The sequence below is a fragment of the Salvia hispanica genome, unplaced genomic scaffold (genome assembly GCF_023119035.1).
Source record: "Salvia hispanica cultivar TCC Black 2014 unplaced genomic scaffold, UniMelb_Shisp_WGS_1.0 HiC_scaffold_722, whole genome shotgun sequence".
Classification (NCBI taxonomy): domain Eukaryota; kingdom Viridiplantae; phylum Streptophyta; class Magnoliopsida; order Lamiales; family Lamiaceae; genus Salvia; species Salvia hispanica.
Window position 1 is genome coordinate 26,446 of NW_025952491.1, and position 15,978 is coordinate 42,423.

At 33.5% G+C, this 15,978-nt stretch overlaps 1 protein-coding gene and 1 pseudogene across 1 annotated transcript; both read left to right on the forward strand.

Moving 5' to 3' along the window:
- Window positions 1-1,002: 1,002 nt before the first annotated feature.
- LOC125199901 lies at window positions 1,003-1,580 on the forward strand (annotated as a pseudogene).
- A 7,717-nt stretch (window positions 1,581-9,297) lies between these two features.
- On the forward strand, window positions 9,298-12,460 carry LOC125199896 (7-deoxyloganetin glucosyltransferase-like). The gene is made up of 2 exons (XM_048097751.1): window positions 9,298-9,927; window positions 11,133-12,460. Exons 1-2 carry the CDS (start codon window positions 9,426-9,428, stop codon window positions 12,056-12,058), a joined length of 1,428 nt encoding a protein of 475 aa, XP_047953708.1. The 5' UTR covers window positions 9,298-9,425; the 3' UTR covers window positions 12,059-12,460.
- The last annotated feature ends 3,518 nt before the right edge of the window (window positions 12,461-15,978 follow it).

A 15,978-nucleotide genomic window follows, 5' to 3' on the forward strand; every position in this document is an offset into this window, starting at 1 on the left:
TTTTCCCTTTTCATTTCATTTGCTTTCTAAAACCTTGTTGAGTTTTTTAATGGTTTTTCTATGCTGCAATCCTTTCAACACAATGTAACATAACGTCAACATAATGTCAACAAAGCGAAAAATTTTAAGTTTTTGATGTAAACACAATACCAAACGGTGTTAACATTTTTTTTTGATGTTATTTTGTCGTGTTAACATTTTCTCGGTCGGATCTAGTTTGGGGTTTTTCATATTTAAGTCTGGCGGAAAAATTATGGTGGGGGGGGCAAGCCCTTCCCCAATTTTTACTTTTTAGTTATAAAAACTTATAATTTTGTTAATAATTTGTGTGAATTAATGTGTAAAAGCCCCCACTAAAATAGAAAAGTATAAGAAAATTTTTCCCCTACAAAAATTTTAATATATAGCCCCCCTCAATAAATTTCGTCGCTTGTTTAGATTAGCATTTGATTACATCCCAGAGCTTATGACGCATCTTAATCTCGTGTTGCCACGTGGCATAAACATGCAATATTGTAAACACAAAAAAGCGGATATATTTGTGAAGCCGTAGATGGATTTACGCAAATTGCATTTTAGTTATTGGCAAATTGGATTTTATATTGTTAACTTTGCATTTTAACTATATATAAATTGTCTACAATGTAAAATAAACCATATATAAATGCAATCCGTTTATATATAAAATGCAAATTAAACTGTTTATTTCTAAAATGCACGACTCAACAATAAATAATGCAATTTGTCTATAACTAAAATGCAATCTGCTGAAATCTATTTATAACTTCTACAAATGTATATGCATTTTAGTGTTTACAATATTACATATTTCGTGTCCGTGTGATCTATTTGGATGTACATTGTAAGTTATAAATCAGTTAGCATATTAGTATATCATAATCCCTATATATATTACTTGCATAATCACCCTTACTCAACACCTCCAACTCTCCCACTCCAATCTTCCAAAGATGAAGAAACTAACAACATCTCTTATGTTGACAATCTCCTACCTCCTCCTCCTCACCGCCGCCACCCCGCCCGGGCCCGTGGGTCCAAACCCTCACCAAAGGCAACAAAAAAATCACAAAGCTCCATTTCTACGTCCACAACCTCGAACTCGGCCCCAACGCCACCGTGTACCGCGTTGCGACCGCCTCCATCACCTCCACCTCCCCACCAGCTTCGGCCAGGTCAACGTCTTCGACGACCGCGTCACGGCCGAGCCCGACATCAAATCTGAGCAAGTCGCCCGGGCGCAGGGCACGTCCGCCTACGCCGACCTCCAAGCCGGGGCCATTGCCATGACCGCAAACATTTACATAACGTCGGGAGAGTTCAACGGGAGCACGTTGGTCATTGCCGGCCGAAATCCGCTGCTGGAACCGACGAGGAGCTCCCGGTGATCGGAGGCACGGGCGCCTTTCGGCTCGCTCGGGGATACGCCGTTGTTGGAATTTATTTGTATGATAAAGCCGCGCGTTATTCTGTTCTCGAGTATACTGTTTATGTGATCTCACGTAGACATATGTTGTGTGTATGATTTTATTATTGTTATTGTTAATATTATTATTATTAGACATCTTTGTATAATAAATTAAGGGGTTTCGACATTTCTACGATGTTATGGGAAAAATCGAAAGTTAATAGTAATAAAGTTAGGGACTTGTTATTTGACTGTTATCGTATTTTTTATTTTAATTTTTATTTTTTAAAAGTTTTAGAGAAGAAGAAGAAAGATGATCTGACATAAAGTGATTGAAAATATGAAATGAAAAATATTATTTTAGGTATTCAAACTATAAGAAAATATCATATTCAATACTCAACATAGAGATAGAGATAGAGATAATATCATATCCAATACTTAGATATGAAAGTCCAAAAATACTCTCCATATCTTGGGGGCATTTTTAATGCAAAATTGTGACGAATAATGAAAAAGTACCATAAATGTGATTACACATCAGTTCAAGGACATATTTTTAAAGTTCATGATCTGATTTCGTGCAACGCATAGTTCGAACCATTTGCATAATTCACTCTAAAACTAATACTATTCTATATAAGTGGAACCGTAGACCAGCTAACTTATTCACACTTTTTTTACATTTCTTAAAATCCTTGCTTCGTACCAAATGTGACTCTATCGTGGGACGGAGATAGTACTATAATACTACCTCCATTCATGAAGTTTGTCTCATTTAGCCATTTCAAAGTCTGTCCACAAAGTTTGTCCCATTTCACTTTTTACCATTTTTGGTATTGGACCACATATTCCACTAACTCATTTCTCTCACATTTTATTATAGAACTAAATATATAAGTAGGACCAGGTCACTTGACTTTTTCAACTCATTTTTATTATATTTTTAAAACTCGTCTTAGGATCAAAGTGGAACAATATTTGGGGGACGAAGGTAGTAATAATATACTCTTTCTTTTACTAAATTTTTAATCAACATATTTCTTAAAATACATACCGAGTCAAAGTGAGACAAATAATGGGAAAGAGCTTATATTGATTATAGGGCATGTTTTGTTGTTCCCCTTGTCCGCCGTAAGTGTAAGTAGAAAATGTTAGAATTCACGCCTTGTTTCAATGCATGAATTCCATACACACAACGTGTTTGTTCATATGACTGAATGCCTTTTAAATCGTTCGTCTATCTCCTTCCTTTGATTATTCATCTTCATAAGCTTCTGTTTTTGAAGAAAAGTGTCGCCATTTTTCGGTTTCGTGTACGGTGTTCCCCAACTGTTGGATAAAATGTCCAAGTAACATCTTATATTTTGATTAAATGTTTGATTTTGGGTTAACCAAATTGTTTCGCCTCTTCATGAGTTTCAAGATTTCGAAACTTATACGCTTGTTTGTGTTTCAACCGATTTACTGAGGAAATGACGAAGGGAATTTTACGCTTATTTGTCGGATTATGTTTCTCTGACTGTATGACTTCCACCTGTTCGATGAAAATCCTCAACGAACTGCTACATTTTCTCCAGAAATTACTCCAAATCTCGTTTGATTTTGGGTGTAGATTCTTTTTATTTGTCGGGATTTCAGTTCATCTTTCCATATTTTATGCTTAAATTGTGTTTTCGAAACAACAAAGTTGGAAATTTCCGTAAATTTTGTGATTTTTGGCACTGTTTATTGAATGCTCTGGTTTCGATTTTCTTTCACATGCCGCTAATGGGCTGTGTCCGAGTTGGGCTATGCTGATTTAGTTATTTGGGCCTTCTTTTCCTTGAATTGGGCCATTTTGTTAAAGGGCTTTATTCATTGAAAAACAATTTGGATGAGGTTCTTGTACATTAATATTGAAGTAATAAATGTGATGATCCTTTGATCATTTTGGACTTTAAGCCTATCCATAAGAATAATTGATAGAAAATTATTATTAAAGTACTTTGATTAATGTGATATGATAAATGGAACTTCGGACGGTGAGAACATTTTAATTGCATGAATTTAATAACTGTGATTAATACTTCTAAACTTATGACACTTAAGGCAACACTAATAATAATAATCTAACATGGTGTTAGGTTTCAAAGATAAAATAATACTCCTTTCGTTCCACGTTAATTGAGTTATTTTATTTTTTGCACTTGTTTTAAAAAAATAATAATAAATAGTTAAAATGGAGAAAAAATAAAGTAAGAGAGATATCTACATTATTCTCTCTTACTTTACTATATCTCTACTTTAACTATTTATTATCGTTTTTTCTAAAGCGAGTACGAAAAGAAATAACTCAACTATCGCCGGAACGGAGGGAGTACCAAGATGCAATCTAGGATTAAGTTGTGAGATTATTTTAGTCATAGGAGGTTAGCTATGGCTAATTATCTCATGATTACCTATCTAGGATTGGGTTGCGGGTTTAATCTCATGAACCAAACACACTACAAATTTAATCTGGATACAATCTTGCAAACCGAACACCCCTAAAGCACTTAGTCATGATTTTTCTTTTGTCGGATTAATAATAGTGTTTGATGATAAGTAAGGGGAGAGAGAATAATGACTAGAAATGTTGTGACAGAATAGATCAATTGTGTAATCAAGACAAATATAAAGAGACACAAATTTACATGGTTCACCAACGTTGTGTTGGCTACGTCCACACGCAGGAAGCGAGGCAGATTGTATTGATTGATTTCGGATTATAGAGTTTATGTGTCATACTTCCATATAAATATCGCCAGACGATGGGATAGGTCCAATAAGACAATTAGGGCCTAAACGTAACATAACATCCGTTTGGCTAGCAGAAACTATATACATTCAAGATATATTAACAGTAAAAATATAAAAATACACATTAAATAAATAAAAAAATTTCGAAAGGACAAAAATGATTTAAGAGACTTCTCTTTTGCAGAAGTACAAAAATTCCCACTGCATAAAAAATACCAAAAAATTCCGACGTGCAAACTTCTTCTCCTTTTAAGTATAGTTTCTAGGAATATACAGCTAAGGTCTATGAGCTCAAACATTAAGTCTAAATTAATTTAAGGATGTTACATATAGTTTAATCTGATCAACATTGACTTCTTTAAATTATTTTCCAAGTAGTATTTTAGATATAATATAATAAAAAGTCAGATCTATAACGTGGTAGCGAGTTATTTTTAAAAAATATATAAGCATAACGTAATCAGTCATCTAAAATAAAATTTAAGAAAAGCTTAATTAGTAGCATAAAGTTTGAAAATATAATTTTAAAGTACGATGTTTCAATTATTACAATTGTTTCAACAATAATGCAGTAATGTGCATTAGTTTTTATGAGGTGACACATACATGTAGAATACTTAAGTGAATAAATAAGCAAACAAAAAAAGAAAATTCCTAATTTCAATAAAATAACATCGTTTTGATCCTAACTAAACGACATTGGGACAATTAAGTAAAATTAAATTTTCAGATTTAATATTTTGTTTCTCGTATTCATAAAGCGGTCGAGAATTTGATCAAAGTTTATAACTACTCATGTACTCACGATTAGTACTCTCTCCGCCCTCAATATGTGTCCATTTAGCCATTCCGTCCGTCCACCAATAAATATCGCATTTGATATTTTACTATTTTAGCTAATGGACCTCATATTCCATCGACTTTATTTTGCTCACATTTCAATTTAAAATTAATACTATCATAAAGGTAGGACTCACCTTCACAATATTTTATACTCCATTCTATTATATTTCTTTAAATTTGTGTCATGTCAAAATTGGTGTTGTATTAATGGATAGGGAGTAATATACTTCCAACTTGTCACAAGTGGAACTTCAAATTGGATCTACAAACTACTTCAAAATCAATTCATCACAATAATTATTCCTAACAAAACCCTAAATTAATTCCCAACACAATCCTTCTATAAATACAAACACACAATCACCCTCATCCAACACCTCCCCCAAGATGAAGAATCTCACCATAGCCCTAATGCTGATAGCCACCACCTCCCTCCTCCTCCTCCTCCCCACCGCACGCGCCACCGGCGCGTGGGTCAAACCATCACCAAAGGCCACAAAAAACTAACAAAATTTCCCCTTCTACGTCCACGACCCGGGCGCGGGCCCCAACGCCACACTGTTCCGGGTCGCGAACGCCTCCATCACCGACACCTCCCCCACGGTCTTCGGCCAGGTCATGGTCTTCGACGACCGGGTCACGGCCGACCCTGACATCAAATCGGCCCAGGTCGCCCGGGCCCAGGGCACGGCCGCCTCGGCCGACCTCCAAAACCTGGCCGTCGCACTCACCATGAACTTCCACATCACCTCGGGGAGTCAACGGGAGCACGGTCTGCATTGCGGGCCGGAACCCGCTGCTCGCCCGTCCAGGAGGTGCCGGTGATCGGGGCACCGGCGCCTTCCGTTTCGCTAGGGGATATGCGATTACGAGCACTTATTCGATGGATTTGCCTGCGAGTTATATTGTTCTTGAATATACAATTTATGTGATTACTTCTGATCATGAGATTGTGTGGCCGAGCACTTGAATTGAATAATTAAAGTGTGTTGTTGTGACATCTTATTTATGTGTTGTTTGAGGTTTTATGCAAATTTTTAATTATTGTTTTTATGATTGTAAGAAACCCTTTATGTTATGAATAAAAGTTTTCCCTTTTGGATGGTGTTTATTGTTTTTAAGGAATTATGTCATGCTATTGTTAAGTTTAAATTTTTTTATATGAAAGTAAAATCACATGTAAAATAGTGGCAAGTCGAGATCAAAGGGGTAAATTAAACAATCCAATAGCGAAAGGGAAGCAAAACAGAAAAAACAAAAAAAAAAAGGCGTGGAAAACAAAACGGTTAACATGAAAACCCAAATCAAAGGCAAGAGTAAAAAGGAAGAGTCATCTTAGTAAAACCATTAAGTAGTGATGGTTTGTCGTTTTTTGGGACATCTTTTTACTATTTGGCGCCCCTCGTGCACTTGGCTCGGTAGAAATGGGAGTTCGAACATAAAGCTTTATACAATGATCCCAATCTCTAAAGAATAAGTTTTTTCCCCTTTTAAATATAATTTGGTTTTTTTAAGAAATCGCCTTTTTCACAACCATCAAAGGGAGCAAAATAACATAGAACAAAAAGCCCAAATCTTCTTCCAGACTTAAAAAAATTTGTTTGCCCAAAGAGAAAAAAGAATTTTTTGGATCTTTATCGCAAAAGGGAAATATAATAGTATAATAATTGCCCAAATACCCCTCTTTTGCAGTAAAAAAAAAAAAAACCAATACATAATTAATAAAATTTCATGACTTTTGAATAATCTACTAATTAATTTAAAAAAATCAAACTACATGTGTTTGTATTACAGTACTACTTTTTGAATCCATCACTTTGCCACAATTTTAGGGGAATTTAAAGGAAGGTCTATTTAATTTTGACTGAAACCCCCAATATTTATTTTTTATTTTGGGAAAATTTGGGCCATATGCAATATTGTTTTAACAAAATAAAATCAATTAAAAAAAATTAAAATTATTTTGAAAAATACGTAGATGAATATTTTATAATTATATTTTTGAAATTAATTTTTGAAAATAGTTACACTCGTTTTTCTATTATAATAAACCTCAACTTATATACCCCTTTATCTTTAAAAAATGATAAATGTATTGAAATAACTTGTTTGAAAAATAGTTACCTCCTTTTCCCCTTACCTCAATAAACCTTAACTTATATACTCCCTCTATCTTTGAAATAGATAAATTTTAAATATAAAGTGGGGAAAAATAAGAGAAGGGGGAGAGGAAAAAAAAGTGAAAAAAAAAGTTAGTGGATTTGAAATAAATGGGTATCTTTCTTAAAAAGCATGTGTATAATAGGTTATACATAATTTAAGATATCAAAATCCAAGTAAAAAAATAAAAATTCACTTTAATGAATGGACTGACTATATAAAAATTGTCCACGTTCATTAGTTTTGGTAGGACATATTTAAATAATAAATAATTCATAATCATATAATAATTTGTAAATTACGATGTGAACGATAGTTTGTAATCCATTATTAAAATAAAATAATTAAATGTGCATTAAAGGACAGCATTATTATTCTAATTAATATGTTAGTTTAAGTTAAGAGGTCCTTTATTAAGTGACGTCTCATTATACTTAAAATTCTAATTTAATTACACTAAAAAATCAATATTAAATTTACGGCCTAAAATGAAAAGTGCGAGTAACATGGAATGAAGGGAGTATTAATCTAAGGCTAAAAATTTCAATGTTTCCATTCAAGCAATAGATATGAGGCACCATAGTCACCAAGGATAAATTAGTACTAGTATTTGTCCCTGAAAAGTATAAACTTTTGATTCAATATAATTTTTAATGTATAATTAATAAAATAAATAAAAAGAGATAAGTAGCAGTATTAGTGAAGGGTGGATTTCATATTATTAATAGTGTAGTGCAATAGTATAAGTTGTAAAAAATAATATTTATGGATAATGGGTTTGTTTAACTGTTCTAAATTTAGAAGGTGTGTATTTTTTAAAACCAGACTAATAAGGAAATAATTCATACGGGTTTAGGAGGGATGGATGATATCTTATTATATTGAGCACGTGGTTCCCCAACTATATCACTTGTCATGTAGTACTTCAATTCTTAATGAGCAGGTCCAATTATAACGTGCCACTCTCGTGTCCTTGTGTTTTAAGCAAGTTGAGATTGATAAAGTTTCGTTCTAAAAACAAAATAAATCTCGAACACATATACGAATGAATTTTTGATAATTTAAATAGGAAACATATCCAATTTATATAGAAGGCATAAAAATGCTTGGACCCATTCGAATATTTATCATTTATGTTTATGTGTACACATACGTGTGACATAGGGAATTATTTTTTCACGTCCATATTTTACCCAATATTTTTCGAAAAATTACATCCACAATTTTTTGTTTTGTATTTTCTGAATAATCGCGTGGTCCTTACAAAATATTTATTTATATCCGTACCAAATAATTAAGTTATTTCAAGAAGATAAATTAAACACACTTTAAGAGCATAAATGACACCATAACGTTTTAATATAATTGTGATATTTAGAAATTCCTTAAATTTTGCAAATTAATGAGTTTCTCAGTTATTTTCACCATGCAATTATACTTGATTTTTTTTTCAATTGGCAATATTTTCTAATCTGAGAAACAACATTTTTTAAATATCATTATGGGATAGGAAGAAAATTTATCAAAATCTACTCTCAGTGCCTCAAGCTACAAGTTAACTTCTGAAAATTTGTCTAATGCTATCTTTTTAGAGAATAGTTTCTTGATAAAAACAATTCTTCTCATTTCTTTTCTTATAGTAATATACACCTAAATACATGGAGTGCCTTTTTGTCAATGCCAGTACAATAATTTATGAAATTGCGCATTAATGGGCGGTTGAGCTTGAGCCATATATTTATGCCTCAATAATGTCGAGTAGGCAAACAAAATTAAAGGAATATTAAAAATATTATTTCGATTTTCATTCTTGTCAACCTATATATCATTTACATGCCTATAAAAATTCCAAACACAAATTAAAGGACATATTGACTAACGTAACGCGTGTAAATGATACTAGTACTTAATACAAAATTTATTTCTCTTCTTATTTGAATTACATAAATTAAATGAAATCTCCCCTATTTTTTGACTTCCCATTAAATAATTATAGAAAATCAATATGAAGCTGAAAATCACAATTTTGCTGCCTATAAATAACAACAATATTATTGCCACAAATGCATCACTTCCTCATTCTCAAACACAAACAACTTCCCTCTTCTTCATTTGTTTTTTTTGAGTGATCACCTCAGAATCTGTCTTTTGGTTTGAGCTTTTTCTCGATCGAAAAAAAATACATTATATTTTAATTTAATATAAATCCGCAACCATGGGCGCACGGAAACCGCATGCAATCTGCATCCCATTTCCGGCCCAGGGCCACATAAACCCGATGCTCAAACTCGCGAAGCTCCTCCACCACGACGGCTTCCACATCACCTTCGTCAACACCGACTACAACCACCGCCGCCTCCTGAAGGCCCGCGGGGCCGGCGCCCTGGACGACCTCCCGGGGTTCCGGTTCGAGACAATCCCCGACGGCCTCCCGCCCTCGGAGATCACGGACGCGACCCAGGATGTACCGTCCCTATGCGAGTCCACCACCACCACTTGCTTGGAGCCCTTCAAGAAGCTCATTACCCGGCTCAACGAGGCCGGGGACGCTCCTCCCGTCTCCTGCATCGTCTCCGATGGAGTCATGAGCTTCACCACCGAGGCCGCGGCCGAGCTCGGCCTCCCCGAGGTTTTGTTCTGGACCACAAGCGCCGTTGGATTCTACGCTTACACCCAATTTGGAAAGATCATTGAAATGGGCTATGCACCACTCAAAGGTACATATATATTTACAACTTTATATATACTAATTTCACCTCTATTTTATGCTATATTTATAAAATAAAAAAAATAAAAAAAGGTACTCCTTTCTTCCCACTCGCAGCATTACATTTTTTCTCACTACGAATTTTATGTTCTCTTAGTGTGATAAATGGAAAGAGAACAAAAAAAAAAAAGAGATAAAATAAATCAGATAGTCCTTCCACTTATAAAAATGTGGTGGAATGGAAAACTGAGACATTTTTGTTCATAAAATTTCATCCATAGATTGGATGGCTGTGATAATATTAGTCAACCTACATTATTAGACTAAATATCTACATTATTAGCTGAGCTAATTAAAATCTATATTATTAGACTAAAAAACTACATTATTAGCTGAGCTACATTATTAGACTAAAAATCTCATTATTGGATTACGCTTGACATTAATCTAACTGTTAAATAACAAGATCCAATAGACCTATAAGTGTTTTGTGTTTTTCATACATTTAGAGTAAAATATGAATACATCCCTATTGCCATATTTATAAAATTGTGTGAATATTTTGTTAGAATCACTTAAATGTTTGGTTTTTATTTATTTGTTTGAATTGAAGTTCTTGGTGCTACTAATTTTGCACGTGTTCCTAATATTTTCATGTGAATGATGGTCCAGTGATTAATTGTGAAGTCGTATAAGCAGATGAGTAATAAATAAGGATGTTCAACGTTTACCAAACTTATGTGTATATTCTAAACTGTGATTATATAAACTATTACCATAATAGTAATACATAAATAATTCTAAAAAAAAGAAGGCACATATAGGATGACGAATTTTTTGGCCATAGAATATATTGAGAAAATTAACTAAGTGATACTTACTATAATGGTTTATTTGTAGAAATTAAAAGCAAAAGTTAACGAATTCTTTGAACTAATTCAACAACTTGTATACTTGATGTTGACATTACCTACACCAAAAGTTAAATAAATTTGGATTCACTAAAGCGGTGGTCGTAATTTTTATTCATTTCAATGTTTTATAAAATTATTTTTGTCATATATAATTCAGATAATTAATAGTACTTTGGATTAAATTTTGTACTACTACATTTTTTTTCTTTTTCAAAACAATTACTATAATCCTTTTTTTAGAAAAAATTAAAATAAATCAATATATCTTCGCGTCGGCTCATTTCAAATTTTCAACACACAGACCCGAGCGATTTAACCAACGGATACCTCGACACGGTGGTTGAAGGAATTCCGGCGTTGAAGGGCATACGCCTGCGAGACATCCCGAGCTTCATCCGCACGATGAACCTCGACGATTTCATGATCAAATTCGTCTTTTCCGAGACCGGGCGCGCCCAACGCGCCAATGCAATCATACTACACACATTCGAGGCCCTCGAGCAAGTTGCTCTCGACGCGCTCTCCGCATTCCTCCCGCCCATATACGCGGTCGGACCGCTCCATCTTTTAGAAGCCGAGTTAACCGGTTCCCAATTGGACCGGCTCGGTTCAAACTTATGGAAGGAAGAACCGGAGTGTCTCAATTGGCTTGATTCCCAAGAACCCGGTTCGGTCGTCTATGTAAATTTCGGGAGCATAACCGTGATGACTCCGGGTCAACTCACCGAGTTTGCATGGGGCCTCGCGAACAGCGACGTCCCCTTCTTGTGGATCATCCGCCCCGATCTCGTCTCCGGGGAAAACGCGGTGCTGGCACCGGAGTTTCTGGAGGTGATAAAGGGGCGGGGCCAGATGGCGAGCTGGTGCCCCCAGGAGAAAGTCCTGGGGCACCAGGCTATTGGAGGGTTTCTGACGCATAGTGGATGGAATTCGACTATTGAGAGTATGGCCAGCGGAGTCCCAATGATCTGTTGGCCATTTTTCGCGGAGCAGCAGACCAATTGTTGGTACTGCTGCTCACACTGGGGGGTGGGGATGGAGATTGATAGTGATGTGAAGAGGGATGGGGTGGAGAAGCAAGTGAGGAGTTTGATGGTTGGGGAGGAGGGGAAGGAGATGAGGAGGCGGTCGGCGGAATGGAAGAATCTTGCGGAGGAGGCGGCTAAGGGCTCGTCGCGGCAGAATCTGCATAAAATCATTGATGAAGTGATGTTGGGTAAGGTTTAGATTTTATTGCACGACGGTTTAATTGACGAACTATTATTGATTCTCTTTTAAAAAAAAGAAAAAAAAAAAAGTGGAGGTGTGTGATTGAAAAATTGAATTTCTTGTTTAATTTTGAATTTAATGAACATTATTGTTCTGATAAATTCATAATTTGGCTGTGATGTAATATTTCTTTTCAGCTTGATCTTATTGTTACATAAATGTTAGTTATGTTTCGTTATCTTAATTTCTATCACAAAAATAGTATGGAGTTGTATATTGTATTTGGGCTGGGGTGAGGTGATATGGGTAGAGATTTTGCAGCCCAAATTCTATATTATGAAGCCAATTTTTGGCACGTTTAGAATTTTTTATATTTTTGTTTTTGGCCTGTTTAGCATTCAATATATTTATTTATATTCACTTTTTATTGTGTAACTGAGAATTATTTTTAGCTATTCACCATATAAAGATAACCAAAGTTTGAGATCTGGGTTGATATTGTTGTTTTTTGCTAGTTATTCTATTATGCATGTAGTGTGCGTTACCTATATTTTACAGAATAAGGGCCAACGCAGAAAAAAATATCGATAGAGGCTATAATTTTTAAATTTTATTTCAAAGTACATATTTAATTGATTTAGATAATTTGTAAGACTTTTATATATATATATATAAAGTTTAATAGTACATAAAATACTGCATAAAAATAATAACGTCAGTAGTAATTTTTAGAGTTAGGAATTAAGTGTATAAAATAAACCAAATAAGGGTAAAACGTTGAAATATTATTCTCGGTCACAAAATAATGGTCACAAATATGTGGAAATATTATAAATATTATTCTCGGTTCAACAGGGGAAATTGCATCACCAATTAGAAATACTGAATTTGGAAGGTAATTTGTTTGAAAGGAAACGCATGATTTAATAGTGGGCGACACAATGATTTGATGAAGCTTTATCCATAGAAACTTAGAATTCGAATTCAAACTCAAAGAATAGTTGGTTGATAGAAGCATAATTACACAGATAATCATAATATATTGGCCAAATCCACTCATTGTGCCAAACTAATCAATTACTATACTTAGACATTTATGCATAATACATTCTTTTTTATTCATATAACTTGGAACTCAATAAGTGGATTTTTATGTTACACACATTTTATCTATTGCATATCCTACTTTGACAATAAAAGAGATTCACAATTAAAGTCAATAAATAAGACTTTGTTTTTATTTAATGTACGCATCACATTTTTTAAATCAAAATTCGTTGTATATTCACTTGGTCTGCGAACAGATGTTTTATTTTTAGCATCTCGAGTTTTAACTAAAAAATATGAAGGAATATTGGTTGAAAGTGAACCTTGTGTCTGTATAATACTCCATCCGTCCCACTTTAGCAGTTCCGTTGACTTTTCTGCACTAATTTTATGAAAATGATAATAAATAGTTAAAGTGGAGATATAGTAAAATTAGAGAGAATAAAGTAGAGAAGAGTCTTCTCTACTTTATTCTCTCTCTTACTTTACCATTTTCCACTTTAACTATTTATTATCATTTTTACAAAACGAGTGCAGAAAAGTCAACGGGACTGCTAGAGTGGGACAGAGGGAGTACTAATTTTATAATATAATATGAACATAACAAGTCAATAAAATATGATTTCAACTTATATCTTAGTAGTACTCCGTATGATAAAAGTTTAATGAGAACATAATGGCACACAAAGTAAAATGGTAAAATGAAACATGTATTACCAAACATAAGGAGTAAGTAATACATAAAAATTAGAACTCTATCTATCCAACCATAAGCGAGTCATTTTTCTTTTTGAGATGTCTCATCATAAGTGAGTCCTTTTTTTAGGTAAAAAATTGTGTCTCTTACTTTATTTGTCCACCTATTTTATTAATTCTTTTCACCCTTCACTAAAAAAAAAGGGGTTGTTTGCGACCAAAATATTTGCTAGCACAGGGCTGTTCTCGCAAGTTACTAAATATTTCCGAGAACAATTGCGAGCATAAATGGAAATGAGGGTGTTAGCAAATGACTGCATTTTTTGTAGTGCTTATATTTTTTTCTCTCTCTTTCTCTCCACTTTAACTCTTTGAATATATTAATCTCTTAAATCTCATGTGCAAAAGAAGTGGCTCGCTGATGGCGGGACGAAGTGAGTAATAATTATGAATCATACATCGATGAGTATATCAACAATGCTCATCGCAGATGAATTTTTCGATAAACGATTAGCTCCCACAGGCCAGAGGACAAGCGTGCCAGTTCATAGATGAACAATAAAAACAGGAAGATGATCCGTTAGCTGGCAGTGTAAGGTGAGGATAATAATGAATAAACATTCATCCACAACAATATTACCTATTTAATACAGTACTAGTTTTTTTTTAGTTTATACGAAAATTTATAATACTACTTTCTCCTTCCGCCCTGACTAAGATGGCATATTTCTTATTCAATTCGGGATTTTAGGAAAAGTTGATTAATGTGTTTAATTGGAAAGAAAAAGAGAGGGCGTAGGTATTAAATAGAGTGAGAAAGAGAGTTGAACATTTTGTTGGAGTGAGAAAAATTAAAGTAGTTGAGTATATATTAACTGGAGAGATAAAATTAACAAAAATAGGATTGCATCAATTTGATTGAGACAAATCAAAAAGGAAAGTGTGTCATATTAGTTGGGACGGAGGAAGTACTATTTTTAATGTACTTATGTCTGGGCCCACTTATAGCCCCATATTGTTTTGGATAATTTTAATTAATACTATTCTCTCAGTCTATTTACTCCAGGTGTTTAATGGGCTGAAAAGCCCAAATAAGTAAGATTGCTTATTATTAAAAAATTAAACAATTTAAGCATAAATAAGAGAGTCAATATTTATAAAAAAAATAAAAAAAAAATAAGAGAATCAATATTTATGTCCTGCTGTAAAATAAGTTCACGTCAAAACTTCCTGATTATAGTCGTTGTAGTGTTCAACTATTGAATATTAATTTTTAATATACAAATTGAATGATTACTTAATGTATTTTAATTCGTCTTAACTCCACAATTATTTCGTATACCTACTATATTTATACAATAATTCGCATATATTTTTAATTATAAAAGTAATTTGATATAGATGCCTTTGTATTGTTATGTGATGGTTTGCGATTGTTACTAAACGTCAGATCATATGATAATATGTTCGGACCACTAAATTTTTAGTCGATTAAGTGGATCAAAACTGATCATTGGGTGGTAGAGTGGTGAAAAACACTTATTTTTTCTTCTATATTTTGGATCTTATCTTTATAAAACTACACTATGCTACTAACGTAATGTGTGATGTCGATTTACTTCTCTTTTTTGTGTTTGTCCATTATTTTTCCTTTGTGATATAGTTTAGACTCAATGTTTGATTTTGTCTATTTGGTAGTATTACCTTTTTGTTATACTAGTATGATTTGTTCTTGCTCGTCATTTTCATGGCTGGAGAGTTTATACCTGATTGAAAAAACGTAATTGGTGACACACAAATCCACTGTTTTATAATGCAATCAATCAATAAAACGACGCCGTGACAGATGGGAAACTCATTCACAAAGTTGGACGAATCTTATAAAGTGGACAGCTCAACTTAAGTAATGATATTTACATAACATATCCTATGTTGTATATTAAACTAATTGACAGTTTACTTTTAATAAAAACAAATAAGAATTTCTTTTAACTTTTTGTTTGACAAGTTTGACTGTTTGGGAATTCCAAGAAAAGTCAGCCAATTAGACAAAACATTTCTAGTCAAAATTGCAAATTGAATCTCAATCAGACTACTTTATTCATGGTATTATTTATAATATAATAATATGAAAATACATTGCCGAATATTTTTCTAAAAATTGATATTGAAAGTTCAAATTTGTTTTCATTATG

What these genes read in the sequence shown, in the direction of transcription:
- LOC125199896 (XM_048097751.1), top strand. Translation starts at nt 9,426, where the DNA reads ATGGGCGCACGGAAACCGCATGCAATCTGCATCCCATTTCCGGCCCAG. An exon ending in GGGCTATGCACCACTCAAAG is followed by an intron (nt 9,928 to 11,132) that starts GTACATATATAT and finishes TTCAACACACAG; the next exon opens with ACCCGAGCGATTTAACCAAC.